General features: G+C 37.2%; 1 protein-coding gene across 14 annotated transcripts in view; it reads right to left on the bottom strand.

Moving 5' to 3' along the window:
* Positions 1–9191: 9191 nt before the first annotated feature.
* PARD3 (par-3 family cell polarity regulator) overlaps positions 9192–21930 on the bottom strand; it is a 453511-nt gene continuing 440772 nt past the window's right edge. For all 14 annotated transcript variants that reach the window (XM_030491258.1, XM_030491178.1, XM_030491241.1 and 11 more), the window contains 2 exons: positions 14788–14915; positions 9192–11306 (listed from right to left, as the gene is read on the bottom strand). In XM_030491258.1, the coding sequence (XP_030347118.1) occupies positions 10913–11306; positions 14788–14915 (522 nt within the window). In that variant the 3' untranslated portion in view covers positions 9192–10912. The remainder of the gene's footprint in view (positions 11307–14787; positions 14916–21930) is intronic.

Below are 21930 nucleotides of genomic sequence, written 5' to 3'. Positions count from 1 at the left end.
CAAGATCATTAAAAATGATGTTAGAAGACTTCAAGGGAACGATAACATAAATTTTTATCAGTGCAAGCAATTAAAAGCTAAGCACATTGCCAAAGGATGTGGTGAATTCTCTATCCCTTATCATCTTAAATATACACTGGATGTCTTTCTGAAAGATTTTCTTGATTTCAGCCACAAGTTACTGGGTTTGATGTAGGAAGTATTGAGCGAAATTCTACGGTTGGTGTTAAAAAGGAAGTTAGGTAATACACTAGATTATTATAGTGGTCTTTTCTGACCTCAGAATCTCTCCAGAATCTATCTATACATTCAGAACTAATTTATTAAAAGCCTGGCTGGCTGCTGTGGGCAATGAGGTATTGCAATACTTCAAGGGTTCTGTGAAAAAGGACTGTTGCCAACATTGCTGACTGCAGTCAGCATTTTCTGAAGATCATAGGAAGTGAAAACACAAAATAAGCATCCTTCTGATTCATGTACATTTCTGCCAAAATGCTTGCTTCCAAGTATTTTTCATTATCCAGCAACTGCTCACCTTAAAATTTGAAATAAAATATTAAAAAATAATGTCTTCCACTAGGTTATGATTCTTCTTCTCTGTCACACAAAATAGACGTCTAAGAAATATTAATTCTGCACACTAAGTAGAGATGAATCACTGGCTGTGAAGATCTTCTCTATAAAAGTCTACTTGCCTAGGAGCACAGCCTAATCTGAAAATACTCAAAGAATCAGCCCATTAGAAAGCTATCAGTATTAAAAATTTAAATTTTCATTCAGTTCAAAGATAAAAAAATGGTAACTATAGACTCTGGGGCCTGATGCCAAAACACAGTTTGTCAAGTGCTTTTAGACAGATCTAGGTCTAGTGTTAACACAATACAATCAGGCGGTCTGCTGCTTGCTGCAGAGTTTGGTACCACACTCACAGGCTGACTTCTGTAATTTTCATGTTTTGCTAATAAATGGGACAAATGGCATTTCTCACTTCTGGAGCCTCAGATTATGTGTTACAAAAGGAAACACTTTTCATCCTCTTTAGGCAAAATGGTTGGGTGCGGAATCAACTTAACGTCTTTGTGAAAGCTAAGAAAAGCAAAAAAATAAAACAGGAATCCCAGAATATTTTCTTGAGTTGCACTCTCTAAAAGTGCAGAAAAGCTATTGTTAAAATAGGTCAGCACATTAGTTACTACTTAGCCTAAGAAATGGAAAACTGGAATAACTATGGAGGGGCTCTATACTGTAACTGTCTGAGAGGACCTTGAGAGGACTCATAGAAATTTGCCTACTTTGTAACCCCAGAGACAAATAGACCATTGAGGCATGTGAGACTTACCAGGGCACCCACTCTGGGAACCGCTTTGGTAGCACGGTTATGTTGAAGGTGTGAAACTAGCCCTTCTGTTTTCCCTCACCAATCCACAAAAAGGAGCATTATGATTGTGTTGAGCTGTGCTGCTTTTTTGACTCAGCAAAGAGGGAGCAAGGGAAACATACTGTATGGAAAAAACATTTAAAAATAAGCTCTCCCCGTTCTCTACAAAATCTAGAGCTGTCTCTAAGGGACAGAGTTTAGGTTTAGACTTTGCAACAGGAGAATATGCCCCTTTGGCACCTCATATGACCTTCTCCGAACTTTCACTCAGCATTAATCCACTAAGTGACTGTAAAGAATTAGTGGGAATAAAAAATAAAAAAAGGAATTTTTTTCATTGCTGGCTATGTGGGACTGTATTTAAAGAAAAGTAAGTGGTTCTTTCCATATGTTGAATGGCGTTCAAGATCCAAATGAACATTTGTTTTTACCTTAGACATTCATCAGGAATGTGCTGGCAAATATCACAGGCAGAAAAATTGCTGGAAAAACTGGGCAGGGATTTCTATTGTTCAATATACTGTAACTGTTCTTTGCTATAGCACTTTTAATTAAAGGCTATTGCTTTGGCATTGGAGTGCTCCAATTTTACCAGAAATCGTGACACTAAATATACTATATATTACAAGGACACAATCTAAAGCATATTAGCTCAGCAGTTGCATCCTTAAATGCCTACAAGTTACAATATGTCAGAAAATGTGGGTTAAAAGGGTTCCAGAACTGAAGCCTAGTCAAAGGGAAACAGCAAGAGAGTTTTATTTTACTGCCTACTTTGACAGGTCACTGGATTTTGATTATGCAGTCAGATATGGTATTCATCCCCTTGATAATGAAAGGTGGGTGGCTGGTTGGCTGGAAAGAAAAGGCACGCAAGACAGCTTTTGGTCATTGTCTGCGCTATTTCTAGTAATCCTCCTTGCTGTCTAACTCATATGTTCAGGAAGGATTTGGGCCCGTGGGGTAAATGGAATTGAAATCTCTCAAGAGGAAAAAACGATAAGGAAACAATGTGTACTTGCCAGCATTTTTAAGAGAAAATGTTTAACAAAAGAAGGAGCCTGTATTCTGTATTAGATTACTGCATCGCTGGCTGTATTGCTTTCATTGCTGTCTCACAACTCCAACTCAAGACAATAGAAGGACTGTTGCTGCTTTCCCAGCTCCTTGGTGAAACTTTACCAGCTGGATCCAAATATCACTGATCAAATGTCATAATAATGCAGATCACTCACCATTTAATAAACATACATGGTATTTATATGGAGATAAAGGCTTAACTACATTTCATTTATGGTCTAGTGTGGACTGGGAGAACACACGTGGTATAACTAGGAAATAGATCAGCTGCTCAGCTGCTCTGTAACTTACCTTTTTTCTTCTTTTTTTCTTTTTTTAAGATCTGCAGTGCACAAAGTCAGATTTCCAGATGCTCCTTCCCAGCCTGAGTCCTGCATCTCAAACCTCCTCCAGCAGAGGACATTACTGTCAGATTCACAGCTTACCAGATAATTCAAGAGAAATGTAACAGCTAAATTGACATTATTGGAACAGCTTCTTCTGTGATAATGGCAGCCTACAATAAAAACAAGGAAAGGGAGTTCCCTGCCCTGCTTTCTTTGCACCCTGTCTTTGGAGGAAATGTGTCTTGGCCTTCATGGACAGTGAGTTACCTCTCTGCTTTGACTCAAAGCTTCTGAGGAGCAACTATGATGGTGCTGTTGGCACAGTGTGATGGGGCAGAATTTTGTATCCACCCTCATGCAATTAAAAAAACCTCACACCTCAGTTGCCCAGCTATGGACAAACACAGCTAAGTTGTTCAAGTCTTCAAAAGCAGGAACGATGTGGGCCAGCTAATGTCCACATGGTTCCTGGGTACTCAGAAAGAGCAAATCTGTTTCAGGCTCATGCTTACCATGGTCCTGCAGCTTCCACCTTTCTCACCACCTTTCCAAAGGCTCATGAGGTTCTACTTGTTCTGCAATGCCAGAGGTGTAACATTGAGATATGCTTCCACCCTGGCAGCATGTGGAGATCTATTTGCCATTTGTATTTATCTGCCCAGATCTTCTCAATCAGTTTTACAGTTGTTTAGCTCCAATCACTGTAGACTGTGACATTTAATATAAAATACTCTTCCAACATTCCCACATTAATAAACACAAACAGTGAATCCTCTCTCTGTAGTAATGATGATTTCTGGCATCATTTAAAAGTGCATATTATTATGCCAGTATTAAGAATTGGTACAGCTTCATGCAATGCTGGAATATATATTCAAAAACTAATTTACTTGAATTGTAATGTTAGGATTATCCTTCTGTCTTTCAGGACTGATGCTTCATCTGGAGAATGCTTAATGTTTTCTTGTCAATGAGTGTTAACTCAAATGAATTATTCCAATCTGTTTACTTTGTCCCTTTCTGACAAATGCAAATTATAATTAAAAAGGAAAAAAAAGGAAAAAATAAAGAAGAAATGCAAACAGCGTTGAAAACTTGGTATGACAACACTGTGGTGATTTTTCTACTCTTAAGTCCACATCAATAAGAAATTTAACAATAGGAGAACTCTCAATGGGAGACCAACAGATGAAATTATTGTATAGCAGATCCTTGGAAGAAATTTTTTCTTTGCCTATGTAATTGCATGCAGCCATCCTTGTGTGAAATCCGCCATCAGATTACAGGGTTTGTTGTATGTAAATTGAAGACTAAATGCTTGGTAGCACCTTTCAGCCCTGCAATGCTGGAAATGAGTTTTTTAATAGGAAATTAGATTAGTAATATTTTAGTCAACAAAAATGCAGAAAATTTCTGCATAAAGATGAGAAAATTATTCATGCAAACTGAGTTTAAAAAACAAGAATGAACAATTGTAAAATTCTGTATACTACTATTCATAAAAATTTCTGTACATTACAAAGAATGGGGTATTCTAACACAAATTATTTCTACTGTGCTGGATATAGTATTAACTGAGCTTTCAGTTAGCAACAGGTTGCATAATTTAGTGGCTTCTATTTTTAATATGATTTTATACAGTTCTCAAGGTGAGAAATGTGAAAAATTACAATGAACTCAGTTGAGATTATAAAATAGACTTTTGCAAACCATCAACCAGGCACTAAAACAAGAAATAGCCATTTCCAGTCCCTGTTATGCTGCAGTTTATTAGATTAACCTTCAGAGAATTTCAGAAGCTAATGTAAGAAAAGACTTCTTGGACTTAAAATTCCTCTGCAAATGCAAAAGTAGTTCCTCCAGCATAAATTTGCCTTCCCTTGTAGCCAATAGCTAGAAAAAAACTTTTCAGGTATTAATAAGTTGTTAATATTATTTATAAACTTTTTTTTAAATGGTTCTTGCAGTTTGGGCTGGACCACAGAGCAGAGCTGAGAAAACTAAGGAAGACGTCTGTCATGGACAAGAACCAACAGATGGTTGGAAGAATGAAACAAAATGTACATCACCATTACTCATGCAGTTTTAGGCAAAGACATTCCTGTTCCTAAGAGCCTACTGGCTTTTAATACCCTGGCTACAGTTGAAGGATTACAAAGTTTTGAGCTTTCCCCTAAGGAAGACATAAAATGTGATTGGTACCCAGAAGGGGGTCTCAGATGTCAGCAAGATCTAGTTGGGAATAAGCATTATATCAGTGGAGAAGGGAAAACTAATGTCTTCACCAGCTTGTTCAACACAAAGGTGATAACTGTTCTGGACTCCTGGCAGAAGGCTGCAGCTCCTCAAAATCTCTTAAAATTCCTCTAGATAGTTCTTCAGCTTCAAACAGTGACCATGGGAATGAATTTCCTATTTCCACAAGGAAGAGATGTCTCTCTCTCCCTCTATAAAAGCTTTAAAGAAGTATTTCCTTAGTTAAATGAAGAGACCTGAGGAACTAATTTTAACTGCCAAATATAGCAAGTCCCCAGCTATTACTGGTTCCAGCAATATGCTCTCTACTTATAAATGAGGATATTGCTAGAAAGAGGAATACATCTAAAATGGGACAGTCATGCACCTGTTCCAAAAAGCCATATAAACCAACTTTAAAAAAAATCCTTTCACACTGAAAAAAACCTCCAAATATTTACTAGCTCTTACTGCCAACAATAGTATTCTGTTCTATACAGGATAAAACATACAGCCCCTAGCCCCAAGGACTGACAATCTAAACACACTCTAGGGAAACCCACAGGGGAAATAACAGAGAGGCAGTAAAGGTGTTTTATTTGTTGCATTGTTAATATCTTAATTCATATCTTAGTGGATACATGATAGACCGAATCTGTAGGAGGGTTGTGAGTTTTGTGCTGGGGTTACTCCCAGCGTAGTTTTTCCCTTTTTAAGCCTTTGAGGCCTTTGAGGAATAAAAAGTAACCACCGTGGCTGTAATGGAGACAATAGTGGAAGGGGAGAACCTTTTTGCTCACATTTTACTCCTCTCCCTCACTCTTCATTTCTTTCCTTATTTTCCTAAGACAAAGATTACTTCAACAAACAAGCAGATTAAAATTGGATAACTGAAGCTATTATCACCCGTGGCTGTCATCCCTCCCTCTCTGACAGATGTCACTTCAGTTTTCAGCTCAATGTGTGAATGTAAGCCCATTCCAGACCTTGGTTGCTGTGAGATGTGCAGCTGAAAACATTATTTTGGGAGCCAATTTGCAAGGGAAGTGGGTCCTGGCATCCTTTGGAAGGGCACAAGCAGCTTCCCGTTCCATCCCGCTGTCTTTAAACCACAGTCACGTCTGTCTGAGCTCTGAAACCATCAGCCAGTCAGACAGAGAGTGATACTTCTAAGGAATTATTATTTTTTTTCACAGTAGATAGCATGCAGTGGGCATAAATATTTTCAAAACTTACCTTAACTTTTTTCTTCCTCCAAAGCTCCTGGGCTTGCTGTTCTTCATCTCATTCAGACAGTAGTCTGTACAGTCCCTACAACTGCCTGTGAAGTGTGCGCTGCACACAGAATAGAAATCAAAGCCATATTCTTTAGTCTGCTTTTGTGTAATCCCAACTCAAGCTTCCAGTCTCAATTTTTAAAATGTGATTAAAGTGTAAATTACAAAAGATAACACTACTCCCAAGGACAGAAAAATATTAAAATATGTTTGCAAAGCTAAGAGAGAAATATCAATCACTGGCAAGAAGCAGCCTAGGATACGAATGAATTGCATGCCATTTAGAGAAACAAAAAAATGCAATGGAATTAATCAGCAGATGTAAAAAAGAGTGTGTTGCTGATACAAAATAGATGTAGGAGAGGACATGAAACAATAACCATGTGCATCAAATCATCAGCTGGTTTCTGCACAGATGGAAAAAACTCTGAAAAAATGCTACAAGATTTTTGGAAGAGGGTTTCAAGCTGGACATGAATTAAAGACAAATGAATCCAATCTGTGCTGCTTGCTTGCTTGCTCGTATGTACACGCGCACATACAAATCCTACTTTCACGAAGTCAGTCCCCATCCTGGATTTCTGACCCTTGCTCTTCCTTTGCCACACTAGGCATAAACTTTAAATTGAGTCTGGAAGGACAGGGTGTGGTGCCACAACAGCAGCATAAAAAATAGATGTGTTTTTTTCTACATTTGCATTCCTGACAGATTCCTCACAACTCCTATGAACAAGACTGAGGACTTGGGAGAGAAAGATGTAGAAACAGTCAGGCACAGCAAATAGAATTAGGAAATATTTTGAAAATAGACTTGCAAGCCAGGACACGCAATAGCAAAATTCACTTTAAGTCTCAACATCGCAAGTTCAAAGGTTTGAATTACTCAAGAACATCCTGTGTTTAGCCAACACTGCTAATCTGGTGCATCTCTTCTTTGTCTGGCCAAGGTTTCTTCCCTTCCCTTCTCAACATAGCCAGCAGAGATAAATGCAATGTTACAGACACTCATAAACAGAGGGAACGTGAGCGAAACATCAGCACAGCTTTGAAAGGCAGGCCATATATCTACAGTCATGATGGGTTTAAATTTTGTTTTCTTGTTCTTCCTGCTGTTTGCCAGGGATAAATGGCAATTGTACTTTCCGACCATGTTCAGCTGGGCTCTACGCCATTTTTTGCTGGTTTTGATGGCAAAGTTCTCAAAGACATATATTAAACTATCTGGCCCATGTAATAACTCACTAGGGCTGCACTTTTGTTTCCAAGGAGGCCCTATAAGAAGAGGGGAAGTAGGGGTTTTTTTTAGAAAGGCAGCAGTCTTCTGCATTAGTAATAAACTTTCCCATGGAATTTCAATAACATTAGCAAATTATTTTGATAAAAAAACAGCAGGCTTTGCAGATGGTTTTCTTGGGGTTTCAAAAGGGAAAAATATGCAAGCTTTACACCCACTCCTTGATGTTGCAAGCTCCCTTACAGTCTGCCCTGTGACCATTCCTAAATACACTAATGTTACAGAGTTAATCTCATAATGGTAATGCATCCACAAACAAATTACTACAGTAGCATAGTTACCTCAATTAACATTTTAATCTATTCACTCTGCAGAACTAAAGGTCATTTTCTATTAAAATATCTCCCTCCCACTTCCTTATCGCCCTTTGCAACTTATGGGAGTTAATATTAGAAATCCTGTCCATGCTATGTCAGGAAGAAGACAGGATGACAAAGCCAGAAAAAGACCTTATTCTTTACTAACATAATGCAGGCATGGCCCAAAGAGAACATCTGCCTTCCTTCATGAACACATCTAATTATGGCAAATTGTTAACACCTTGAAGAGGAGTTTCATAGAAAGGTAAACTTTAACATACGCCATCCTCACACGTAAAACATCCCATACTTCATACTTTTCCAAACATATGCACTTTTTCCTACAACAGTTTATCAAGGACTTTATTTTGAAAAGGACTTCAACCTGTTTTCCGTTCCTGTGGATGCATTTTTTAGTGCTTGCAATTATTTGCCTGTGCAAATAATTCCATAGAAACATCAAACTATGTAATCTGGGAATGCAGTCAGGAGATGAGACACCAAGGCCTGCAAAACTGCAAATGCAATTATTTCTTCACTCACAACTTGAAGCCACAATTTAGGTCTCTTGCAAAATAGTGCCTTTAGTTTATTTGGGCACTGAAAGCTGCCTGTCCACCTTGCAGCTGCTGCTACTCTTCCCCTTGAGTCCCACACTAAAGTCACAGTGAATAATTTGACACTATTATTGCCATGGCAACAGCCTGATGTCATGCATATACAGAATTATGATTGACATTCCTGCAGTGTCCAACAAAAAGGGAAGAGGGAGAAAACCAGACACAGCTCCAATACTAATGGGGGAACCAGTATCACTGGCACTGTAAATATTGCTTTATTCATAAATCTGCCTTCTCCTGCTTTTCACCATGTCAACATTCCTGTGAAGGGGTCCCATCAAAGCCCAAAACACATGCTCAGTGCAGAGTGGGCTTCCTCACACATGCCCAGGTTTGGCCAGAGGACAGCGGGTGCCCTTCTGACAGTGCTCTCCTCAGGGAGAGGACTTTATGCTACAGTACAAAAGATTTTTGCCACAGAGGTTAATCTTAAGAAGGTACCTTTAAAATGTCACAGGTATGGCCTAAAATAACACAAGACATTAAACTGAGTATTTTTCCCCTCTGAGGATAGTCTTCAGGTGTTCAGCTGGGCTGTAAATCTTTTTTTTTGCTGATGTTTATCAGCGTTTACAGAAAGACATGCGCAAACCATTAGGAATAGGATAAAATAACATCTGTTAAATATTTTTAAACTCAATGTCTGCAGAGTTCTCATAAGGGTATACAGGCAATACCAAGACAAGGATGGAAACAGCCTTTTATTCTAAATTTCATATGTACACGGAAAGCTGTTTTACACAGCTTTGTAAATTCTGTGTAAAAGAGCTATTGTCATCCAATGTCACTGTGCTTGTCACTAATAACAACTTTTTAACATGGAGTACATTATTAACAACAAAAAACATTAACAAATAGGCATAAAAGACACAGATATGTGTGCTTATATTTCACATAAATTCTAGAAACAAGTTGGCGCAAAAATAAAATGTGCCAGTAAAAAAAAATAGGCATTTTTTAAAATCACACAATACATGATTTTCTTTCTTGCTTTCTTTCTTTCCTTTTTGTACATGATACGCTGAGATCCATTCTCAAGCCTTTTCACATCAGGATTTGCAGGCACTTCAGCAATCCAGCTATATTTTTTACAATACATGACCTTCAGACCAACAAACATGAAAAACAGCTGCTGCAAAAGAAGTTCTCATATCCCATACGCACATTCAAATGTTACTCACTCCTAGAGCAATTTTTTTTGTTTTAGTTATTTTTGGATATTGACATGTTTTCAGGATGATGTGTAACAGTTTGTCTCCACTTCTCTCTCATTCATATACTTACAGGTTTATTTTTAATGTAGCATCATGATGCAACAATATAGTATACGGAAGCACAAGGCAATTGTCCACAAAGCTTCACAAATTGTAAAAATAATTGTTTTCTTTTCACTTTTTTGATCCAAAGAAAATGTTCTATTTCTTCTGCTCTTGCTTTAAGCTATCTCCAAAATTTGCCCAAAGACAGCTGTGCATGAGATGACCATAGGACGATACCCTCCCTAGTTCTCTTCCTAGACACAAGTGTCATAAGACAAAATTAATTTAGAAGTAAAGCAAAGCAGAACGCAGTTGTATGTTTGTTCATAATTTCCCATCTTCAATAAAATAGTAAAATATACTTATCAAGGGCTTGGCTGTGACTGTATAAAAAGTCTCTCTCCAAGTTATTTCATTTGTAATGGACTGTGTATTAAGATTATAAGGCAATTGTAACAGGATTCTCAGGATAATGGAAAGCTTAATATTGTTTTCCTCATGAGTCAGGATAAAGGCTTTTTTAATAAGCTCAGAGTGGGGAGAGAGAAAAAGAGCGCATATGTGCATAATAGGAAAAGGATAGTTTTTCAGCATACAGACACTTAAATATTGATCAACAAAGACTGGTAATGACTCCACCATAAAACATCTTAGAACTGCAACTGCGATCCAGAGTAGAGCTAAGCTTTCTCCACTGAAGAGTGATATGTAACCCTCCTCCTGACCCAAGAGAAATAAAAAAGAACATGTCAATGCTTCCTTCAACCTCAAATTCATTAATTTTATGCCACAAAGCTGCATGTTGGTGTAATAAGTCACTGCAAAGTAAAACACATTACAACAAATCCTAGTAATAAGCCATTGACAACTACTTGACTGGGCTATGGGACTCAGTACGGCAGGGGCAGTGTTGCTCACTTCCGCTATGATTGTCAAAGGTGGAACATCCTTCCATGAATTCGACACTTGAGACAGAACGGCAAAGACATAAGGCCCACCAAAGCTTTGCCTGTATTTTTAAAGGCACTGAAACAGACAACGGATATATTCCTTAGTACCATCAGTTTAAAAAGTTTTCAAAATATAAGTCTTTGTATGAAAATGTTTCTTATTGCATGATAAGTTGATCTTCATTTTCTTCACCTCAAGAGTAAAATGGTCTTCCCTTTTCTGGTGTTTGCAGTCTGTTCAGCCTCGCTACCTGAGATGGTGAAGGCGGTACATCTTGCCTGAAAGGACCTTTAGGAGGGGCATAATTAGAGTCCTGAATTTTCTTATAAGAGTCATAGTTGCTAGGCCCTTCAGAAGAAGTTTTTTTTTTCAGTTGTTGTTCTTTCCGCCTCTGCTCTTGGCGGAGCAGTTCTTGTGTTTCCAGCATTACCCTAGCATTGAAGCCATGTCCCCCCATATAGCCATTCCTTGATCCCTGATAGCTGGAATATCTGGGATTTTCCTTTGCAGTCTGGAATCCTTCTCCAGGGGAATAGCTCTGCTCCCAGGAGTCTTGAGATACAGAACTGGCATTTTTTCTGCTCTGCCTGGAAAGAAAAATAGAAGATACTTTTAAGACAAATGTTCTGGTTCCACTTCTACTGTTACTGACAACAATCCCTGGAAAGAAGGGTGCTTCTGCAGTGCCATCAGGTTTTCCCCAGCTATATCATTCTCCAGAAGTCATGTTCTCTGCTGCTGCAAACAGGCATCAAAGAGGCATCTTGCCTCTTTCTTTTGTTAGGAGAACATTTCCTATAGAGTTGAACTCTATTTCTGGGCCTCTTCAGGAGGAATATGTCATGAAAACCCCTCCAAGTGCTACAACCACCATCATGTTCTCAAGAGAAAAGTGCTACAGTTCAGTTCAGTTGCAGACTAGGAAAGACCTAAGACATTGTTGTGCTTCTTAAGAAACCAGATAACAGCCAACACTTGTAAAGTCACTCATTAAAGATTTGAATCTAGACTCACACATGATTAAAAATGCAACAGGCAGATCTTTAGAACACTTGCTCTAACACTGCACAAGACAGAAGATAAAGCTCATTATTGATAGGTAGTTACACAGATGAGAGTTTCTTCCTCCCATTTCTAGAACTAAAGAATTTTGTGCTATCTCAGGACTGTTTCCCAGTTTGCTATAGTTTTCATAAAAGAAAAGGCACAGATAACCTTTTTTGCTCATTTTTTGGCTCCAAGGGGGTAGACAAATAAATCAAATACATATAGGAATTACAAATTCTTATCTCTTTTCACAATAAACCATCACATTATTTTAAAGACAGATTATGGTTTTGAAATAGCTTTAATTTACTATCAAGCTGCTAGATGCTTTTATGAATTTAAAATAAGATTGTTGATGATAAAGCAAAACAATTTTATGCGGCAGCAAAAGAGATACCCACTTGGAGATTAAAATTAGTATATGAGAATCAAGCAGTAAAACAGAATATATTGTGACATTAATCAATAAGAAATTCGCTTAGTTGTTTATATATGGCTTGGTTTCTCATGTCAACACACATGGCTTAATGTGGCCTCATCCAATGAATATGCAATAAAGACATAGGAGACCCAGAGAATATTTCTACCGTTAGCAAAAATAAAAAGTCACCTAATGTTTTTGCAATCTTCTGTCCACACATGTAATTTGAAAATGACCATATCCACCTTATTTCATAACAGATTTTGAGGCCTCTGGATGGAAATTGTTATTCAGGACAAATGTAAATTATTACAGCATAAATTACAACATAATGTAAGTTCTTATGCAAATTTTTATAGCTGGTGTTGGTATTTGCATATCCAACTTCGCCAAAGAAACGATGCTTCTGTGCCATGTTTTATCACTCGCTGGAACGAGAGCAAATTGAACGAACCTCTGTAGGCTACGAAACTGTCAGGTTTCTGATCTAGAGCAAGATAAATTTTAAGTGCTAGAAAATTAACTTGGAGTTAAACATTGCTTTTACAGTTTCACATGGGACAAGAGGATGACTAGCTGAACTGATTTAATTTACTGACTGTATTCTGGTACTTGTTCAAAATTAGTTGGCCCACTTTCCCTGTCTTTCTGGGAAGATCCTTTAAAACTGACTCAAGAGTTTATTTGTCTTCACTACTAATGATTTGAAAGTACAAAGGGGAAAAAAGGAGGATCCTAGAGACTATACAAGATGAAAAACAACAAAGGTCAAGAATGAATCCAGTGCAGAAACTTTAATCATTACAAAGCCACAGTTGCAACATTAAGCTTGGGACCTAAGTTTCAGAGTAACAATAAGATTTCTTTAAAGATCAGTCACAGAGTCACAAGCAGTTTGTGATGCTAGAGAACGGGTTGTCTCAGCTTGTTATAGGAGTATCATGGTATTTACAACACTCAACTTTAGCCCAAGGTCCTGAAATTCATTCTGCTCTCAGCACAGCTCAAATACCCAGAGTGCTCAAAGTCATCAAATTATCATTAATTACTCAGTAACATGCCGTGCTAGCTTGCTATAATTTCTCATCTTGAAAACTGCATTGAATGAAGTTCTCAGTCTAAACAAGCATTTCTATGACCAAAAGCATTATTTTACAAATTTCTTGTAAATTAATTTTCTCCTTAGAGTTATTAATTTCTGCCGCTGGAACTGTATTCAGCTATCTTCCAACTTTTACATGCTACCAGTGATTGAGCAGAACAGGGGAAGAGAGTTTTAAGAATCATAGCTTTAAAACTAAAAATACCCTCCCCAACTTAAAAGTGACACTAGCATCAGTGCTCTTCCACCCAATCTGTGCATTGCTGGAACTAGCAAAACTGAAAGAGAATTTCTCAGGAAAAACAATATGGCATTAATAGGTGTGGTCACTTCAGAAGGAAGGTAGAGATAAGAAGCAAAGGGAATATAAAAAATCTTCAAAATGACTAACTAACAATCTAAGAAAACACATTAACTTTACATTTTCCTTTCCCACCTTCCAAATTTAACAGAAAGATTCCACACTGAAAGGTGCTAAAGCATGTGAAAATCTGAGAGATCTGTTTTACTTTCAAAGATGTTGGTAGGATAAGAGTTCATGCTTAGAAAACTTTGATTATGAAGCTTCTATTTGTTTCCCAAAAAAAAGGGAGTTATAGTACACTTGTTAAAACATATGTTGTCACAAAATTTTTTTTACATACCATTTCCACATGGGACACAAAAAATAACAGGACCTTGTTGGAAACGAATTTGACATTAACTTCTGGTGTTAAGGATTCTCCATTCAACCATTGCCACTGATATTTGAAAATACAAACACTATTTGCAAAATGCTTGACTATGATAGTTAATTTACAATACTAGTTGAGCAAACTTTTAATAATTCTTAAAGCTAAATATCAAGTAAATATCAATTTTTCCCAAACAGCAAATCTAAGATTTTTTTAAAATACAAATTCGTTTAGATGAAAAGTGTATTATTTTTCAGCATTCCTTTGCTAATGACCCAGTAATTTAGAAGAAATATATATACTAGAAACTTGAAGGTCCTTGATTTTTTGGATAGAGTTTCTCAGTTCTGTATTCTTTTGTTTGAGGTCTTGAGATTTTTTTTTCTTTTAATATTTGCTCTGTATTAGCATCACAAAGGTAGAATTTCTATCCAGTAAAGAATAAGGCAACAGAAAAAAATATCATCTGACATGTCAAAAGGGGACAACCCATGTCATGCTCAGGAGAGTTTTGTAATTGCAGAAAATTAAACTGGATGGTGTGTCACAAAGAATAGCTTTGTTTCAGTGTCTCGGTTCTGTTGCGTGCTCAATTCTGCTGGGTGCTGAAATCCCACTGAAATCAGCTCTGAAGTAATCCTCCTGAAATAAAAGGCTGCCACATGCTCTCACTTAAGAAATTTTATGCCTTTTCCACACCAAACACATTCCACCTTATATCAATGCTAAACAAAAGCGTCTGCACAAAGTACAATATTTTCCTTCCACAAATGAAATTAGCTCTAGGCTCGTATACACTGAATAGTTTCAGACAGTTACCATACCTGGGTAATGAGCTGTACTGCCGCTGAGCTTGTTGGAAACTCTCCCTTTCTTCTTGCCGCTGCCGCTGCATTTGAACCTCTACTGATACTGAGTGTCTGCCACTCTGTGAGTACGTCTTGGTGCTTGGCTACAAAATGAAAATGAAAATGTCTTCAACAAAGAAGAAAAATACCCACAAAAGAGCTACCATTTAAATTGCTGTTGTACACATATGGTTACATTTGTTTCAACATGTGGTTCAAGTATCTCTTTCACAATAATTAGGTTAAATTCTGACCCATAGCAGTGGCCTGGGCTATCGTACCATTTCTGAGATGTATCAAGAAAATATTGGTGCAGAATGGATTATGGTATATAGTAACACTGAAATTTAAATTAAGTTGGTGGAACAGATCGTCAGACGCTGTAAGTTAATTGTAGCTATGGTAATGCTAAGTTTTACACCCCACTGAGGATCTGAGGGAGAATGGAGCACAGCAGCTCTTTCAAACCCCACCGATACGCCCAAGTGATGCTCTCTCTTAGTGAAGCTGTCCTATTTTGCTATTGGTCCAGACATGCAACAGTTGCTTTTCCGAGACATAGGGAAACATTTTCTGGTTTGACATGATCAAGTAAATAGATTTAGCAAGTCCCTTGTGGAGATTGGGGAATCCTGTATCTCTGAGAAGGATTTTAGATAACATTTTCATGAGGTGACAATTTGAAACTTTGAGGCCAATGCTAAGAGCAAGTGAAAATGGATGGCCTTTCTGGGAATACAGAGCATTACCTGTCAAGATCTGACAAAATGGCTTCATTCAAACTTTGGATTATGAAAAAGTTTAGTTTTGTAGAGAGAGCACTTTTCATTTTACATTACTACTGTCGTCAGACTTTGTGATTTCAAATTGCGAATAAGGTGCTACAAAAGTCATAGAATGTTATGGGTTTTTCTTGTTTTAATAATATGGTTTCATCTAATGAAGAAATAGAGCATTATTTTATCTATCTCCTTAAAATTACCAGTTCTATTCAAAACACATAAGCCTAATCACTCAGAGGTTAGGGAGCATAACTACTTGTCTGAGGCTGGAACTGAAACAGCTTGTCTCAGACTTGCTTTTCTTAAAGCATTTTCGCCTTTTCATCTGTACCTTCCCTCAAAACAAACATCTCTTGTTTTTGCCATTATAATTTCTGCAGCAGAAAGATATCATAATGGTTCATGAATATCTGCAAGATAAAAGGCTTTGCAAAAGCTTCATAAAATGAAGTCAAGTTTTAGAAACTAGAAAGTTGCCATTTGTGACGTAAACTTCTCCTTTGTCTTACTATACAATCGATTGCCTGCAGGTAGCCAGAAACACAACAAATTTGAAACAGATGTACAACATTTAGAAAGTTCATTTTCAATAACAATAAACTTCTGACAGGGCATCAGTCTTGGCTCAGAATTTAACAGATACAATTTGGTGAACAACTGCCTTTCCCATTATGAGAAGATTATCGTGCAAAAGAATCAGAATGTGAAAGCATAGCCTATGAGTAATGGAGAACTTCTTATTTAAGAGAATCCTTAATACAACATTGATGTCTAGTTCAGAATAGACTTATTCTGTAAAAACCTCAGTAAAACAGTATTTCTAATGAAAAATGCTTTAGGAATGGTGTGATGAAGCAACAAGTTGAGAAAACAGAATCGTGTGTCAGCCTTGTGAGAAATTTTCTTAGAGATGAATAAGCTGTACATATGTATGTATGTCCAAACCAATAACCCCCATGGAGATTTCCTACTATATTAAATAAGGGCAACACGTACAGAGCAGTGTTTCAGTTATTGCATATGTCAACATTTCTAACTTTCTTGACTTTATTGAGAGTCTTCTGACATTTGGTATTTTATTGAAGGGCTCAGCTTATGGAAACGAGCAATTACCTGAAAATCACAAGATTTGCTTGTGAATTCTCTCCAGTGTGTATACCCTGTTAAACTAAGTGGATTTGCAATACTTAACTAGTCTGAAAAGGATACTTATTTAGAGTCCTGTCTGCATGTTGTTCACATCTACAATAAGTCGTTCCTATAATCAATTCTGCTATCTGATTTTAAACATCCAAAAACATGGCAATGGGACATAAACTCCCTCTATTTGTTATCAAATATTCCATATCATAACACGTAGGTATATTCAACCATCTTATTAATGAAAAGACCTTTCTTTCAAATCTTTTCATTAAAAACCTCATACCATAGAGAATCCCCTTGGTATATGGTTATGATGATATAAAAACATAAAATACTGCTTTTTGGATCCTTAACTTGTTTAGAAAAATGCAAGTCACCATACAGTGATTTATCTTTTTAGTACGCTTTCAATTGAAGAATCTAAACCAAAAACATTTATATCATAAGTAACTTTAGTCTTCAAAAGCTAAATGGTTATTTTGTCTTAGTCCCCAAAGTATTCTTTTATACATACATATTTATATAAAATATATACACAAACACACACCTATATAAAGTATACCCCATTTATGTCAGCACAAAATGGAGGTAATTAAAAAAAAGAAAGGTGAATTATTTTCACATCTTTCAACAGCAACCAAAGAACATGTATAAGGAATACACATAACAGTAATTTTAACACTGATATCGACACAAGGCTAAGTATAATTATAACAATCTGAAATCATCCAACAAACCTGGCAACAGCTCAGTCTTCACAGCACAGATTGATAAGAACTCTGGCCTTGTTTGCAATCAGATGTATGACAAGCACTGACCTTTTAAATCAGGATGCGGTCACGGCCACAATAACAACCAAGGCTGCATTATACAAATAAATGTATGTTCATGTCTTCCACAATACATTTAAGTGGCAATGACAGTTATTGCGTTCAGCATTGTTAAACAATACTCAGTATGTAAAACTGTACTTTAAAATACATGAAATTACACAGCTCTTTTCTCAAAGAGGCATTATTTTAAAACCAGAGCTGCAAAGTTAAAAGTTTGTACAGATTTCTCACTTTACACAAACAACATTTTTTTCAATTCACGGAGAATGTAAGTCCACAGCTCACATTGCATTGACCACTACCAGCAAAGGGCAGCATATTTTACAGATTAAAGTTCCTCTTCTCTTTCCTAGCTACACCTGTGGCTGCCCATGCAGTTTCTCTTCCTGCAGAGTGGCATTTCTGCCCATGGAAGGTAGCTCTGCATGGTGGCAGCATGGATCGTCCAGGACTGGCACAGACCAAAGTTGCCACAGAGAATTGCAGAGGAGATCATGGGGGTGACCCAGGGCACTGGGTTTTCAGGGAGATTCAACTGGTTCAGGTGACAGGGGAGCCACCAGTTGAGGTGACACACCTATCCAACAGCCTACTCCCATAGGGACAAGCTGGGAGTAATGCTTACTCAGAATCATAGGACTCCTTTGACAAAGAAGCAGTTAATAGCTAGATTAATAAAGGAACAAGTCCCCTAGTATTTTCCCAGTTATTAAAAAGACCATTATTTAATATAAATAAATGTGCTAATTTTTTCCAGATTGAGCTCTATGTTTAACCAAAAAGTTTCAAGTTCACCTGGAAGTTGGTAGATACAAGGCCCCCAAAACATCCATGGTTCTTACAGTTCAGCACTAATTAGACATAGATGAGATTAAATGATCTTGCCTGCTTTATGTGTAAATGTACTTGGCACAGATGACAGACAATCCAGTAACTGCGTATATCAAAATTCAGAATGATAAAAAACATTCAGTGGTTCTGGGACATGTCCTTGAAAACTATTTTTATTTCCATCTTTTTGTTTATGTCGCTATGGTGAACAGAACATGTAGCAATATTTCTTTTAAAAATTGTCAACAGGTATGTGTAATAGTTCAAACACCATATAATAAGAAAAATCCCATCCCTTTGTGTAGCTTTCTGTGGTGCATATGTAGGAAGCTGAACAGTGTGGTATGGGATAAAGATTTCCATTCTGTGTATGGCAGCAGCAGAAAGAAAATCTTCAGCACGGTAGAAACAAATCACTTAGCCATGAAATTCTGCCTGCAGTATTTACATGCACTGCATGACTGTGAGCTATAAATAGTTTGTTTACAAACTGAAATTGTTTCATTTCTTTTTAAAATTTTCTATCTTTATTTTCCATTTTGTAAAAATTAAAAGATTGAAACTAGTGGTGGAAAAAGTTTAAAATACGAAATTTTAAAGAGTTTAAATCTTGGCAAGAAATTGCTGGTATTTCATGAAATTGTTTGCAGGTTTGACACAGAATGGATATTAACCACACAGCTGAAGAGAAGATACCTGTGGAGAGGCTGCCCTTCTTAACTTTGATTTTCCCTCTGAAACAGATTGGGGTAGGAGAAACAGCAATTTAGGTCCTAAGATATTCTTTGTCTACTGCAATGCTCCAATGGGTATCACCTAATATCTTGAATAAAATATCCTGAAAGAGACTCTTAAAATGGATTCATCATAGAAAGAATTAATATACTACTTTTCTTTCTCATTAATGTGTTGAGTAATTTTCATAATTTACAGCCTGATATAAACTTTAAAATGTTTGTTTTGAATATAGTCTGCTATTAATTTTCGAGGTGAAATTAATAGGTTATAGTCGAAGGTACAGCAATAAAAATCAGGTTTTTGATTTTCTGAAATAATTCATTATGGCTTTGAATAGGTCAAGGATGTGACTACAGGGATAAGAAACAAGTACTATAAACAGAAAAAAAAATATTTTTCTTTAAATCTGTCTTCAAGACAAGATCTGCACACCAATAGCTAGCAGAAAAAACCTGCATAGTACCTATGTTTTCTGAGCACTTATCTATCAGTCCATGCCTAAGTATGTTATTAGGACTTCTGGAGTCTTTCCTCTATGAAAATTGTGCAATTATTTAAGTTTCACAAATTTAGTGTGCATATAAATAAAGCTATACTAAGACAAGTCAAGTAGTAGATTTTTTTTGACCCAGTTAGCTTTCCTCTTTAGAAAAAAAGAAAATCTTTTTATTTGATTCCTAAATATTTAAAGTAGTGTTTGCGCAGCTGGTCTCTCAATGCCATTTTTCTGCCACCATCCAAATAGGTCCAGGATGACAGGAGATGAATGTATTTGTGAATTAAGTTTGCCACTTCCCATTTTTAGCACTGATTATTTTATTAAAGATGAAGAAATAATCCACCAACTTTTGTCCCTCCAGCATCTTTGTGATCGTTGGTGTGCTCCTACAAGTAGGACTGGTAAGCAGTTGTAGTGTTTTTAATGGATTTAATACGCTCTTTTGTGAAATTGGATTATTCACTCCCATGATGTTTAGGGCTATAATGCTGTGGTTTTGTTATTGAAGGTGGGGATCTGTTAATTAAGATGTGACTAGGCAAAAATACAAGATATGGAACAAAGTACAATCAAAATCCCCTCAACCCCAGGACTAGTGCAAGGAAGGATAAACCTCAGCAGACCCAATACTACTCTGAAAAGAACAAAACCCACAGGCTCAACTTTGGAACCAAACAGCACAATCAGCCACACAACAATCCTTGCACTGGTATAAAATGCCATAGCAACGGCAAGGGCCTTAAATATTAGCAGACATACTGTGATTCCATGCAATTCTGCATGCCCAGATACACCTTTCTGCAAACTGACTGGAATTAACACCAGCAGGATTAAAGTGGATTAATAATATTTTATGTGTCTTTTTTTTTTTCCCATGTACCATCAGGCATGCAGTATTGCCCCTGAAACCTTCTTGTACTTTTGAGTTTTTTGAAACAGCAAACATAAAAAAGCAATGTAAGAGAAAAAAAATATGAAGACTGAGAAAGTTATCTTAAAATAAACAAATGCAAAAGCCCCTTCCATAAAGCTTTGACTCATCTGCAGAACTAGTGGATTTTAGAGATGGCTCGATGTTGCAACAGTTAGTCAGTTATTAAACCTTAACAGTGTGTCATTCAAATGGCCTTGAGCAGAAATGTTATGCTGCTTAATAGACGGTGTCATCTCATTCCATCACTATCACTTTTTGTGCCTGTTAAGCTGCCTGACTCTGTATGAACACTCGTAGGCAGTCAAGTGTTTTGTTTACTAGCAGGGCAAACACAGCCGTGCAAAAAGTCCAGCTCTGTCACATTGCTCATGTGCAGAGAAAGAGCCTTCACCTGATGGGCACAGCCGGAAAGGGATGGGGTCAGGCGCTGGTCTTTCTGTCATGGGTATCGCTCAGAGCAAGCATGATGTAGTGCTCCACAGTATGGAGATCTGCCTCCAACCAGTGGAGGAGACTGAAGGTATTTGTCACAAGCATCCGGACTCCTGTGTCACAGGCCATTAATAGTCTGGGATGGATTGGAGTTGGTGATGTTCACGGGATCATTTTGATAACATATTAGCAGGTTTCTGAGCAATTGAGCTCCTCTGAATATCCTCAGAGCTGCCAGATTTCCATCTGTATCCATTACTTATACTGCAAAGTTTATGTTCATTTACACTTCTTTAAAGTAACCAATAGTCCCACATCACATCAGCACTTTGTTCCCTATCCTCAACCCTCCCATCAGCTTGTTAATGAGAAATGCAAACTACTTATCACCTCACAGCACACACTTCTCTGTGGAAGGGTTTTTCCTCTCTTTCTATCCAAACCAGATCAGAGTTGGCTGCTGTCCTGCAGCTCAGATGCTTCTCTAGATGTAAAGCCTTTTGTTTATGTCGGCTGTGCAACCCATCTCCCTCAGGTGAAAACACACTTTTCAACAATGGTCCGTGTACAGGTGCACTTTTCATTGCTGTGGTTTGTAGCCAACAGCTTACAAATGGAGAAGACTGAAAAGACGTTGATAAATGTATCTAAGTATTTTCCTGCATACCTATTGTAAACCATTTTTGCTTTTTTTTGTGTCACTGGTATTTAGCGATACATCTGGATCTGTTTTGAGAGGGTATCTTAACAAAGTTCATAATTTTAGACTAATAGGTTAAAGTAATACACACTCCTTAAGAAAGAGTGTTATGGCTCCTTAACACTGAAATGACTGTGAACTGCTGAAATGGATGAGATCATTGGTTTATCCTTTCCAAGCATTGTGATCTTGAAAGGCTAGAGTACATGATGGAAAGAAAAAAAATA

Source organism: Strigops habroptila, chromosome 1 (assembly GCF_004027225.2).
Source record: "Strigops habroptila isolate Jane chromosome 1, bStrHab1.2.pri, whole genome shotgun sequence".
Taxonomy (NCBI): Eukaryota; Metazoa; Chordata; class Aves; order Psittaciformes; family Psittacidae; genus Strigops; species Strigops habroptila.
This window is presented reverse-complemented; position numbering and strand designations above follow the sequence as displayed.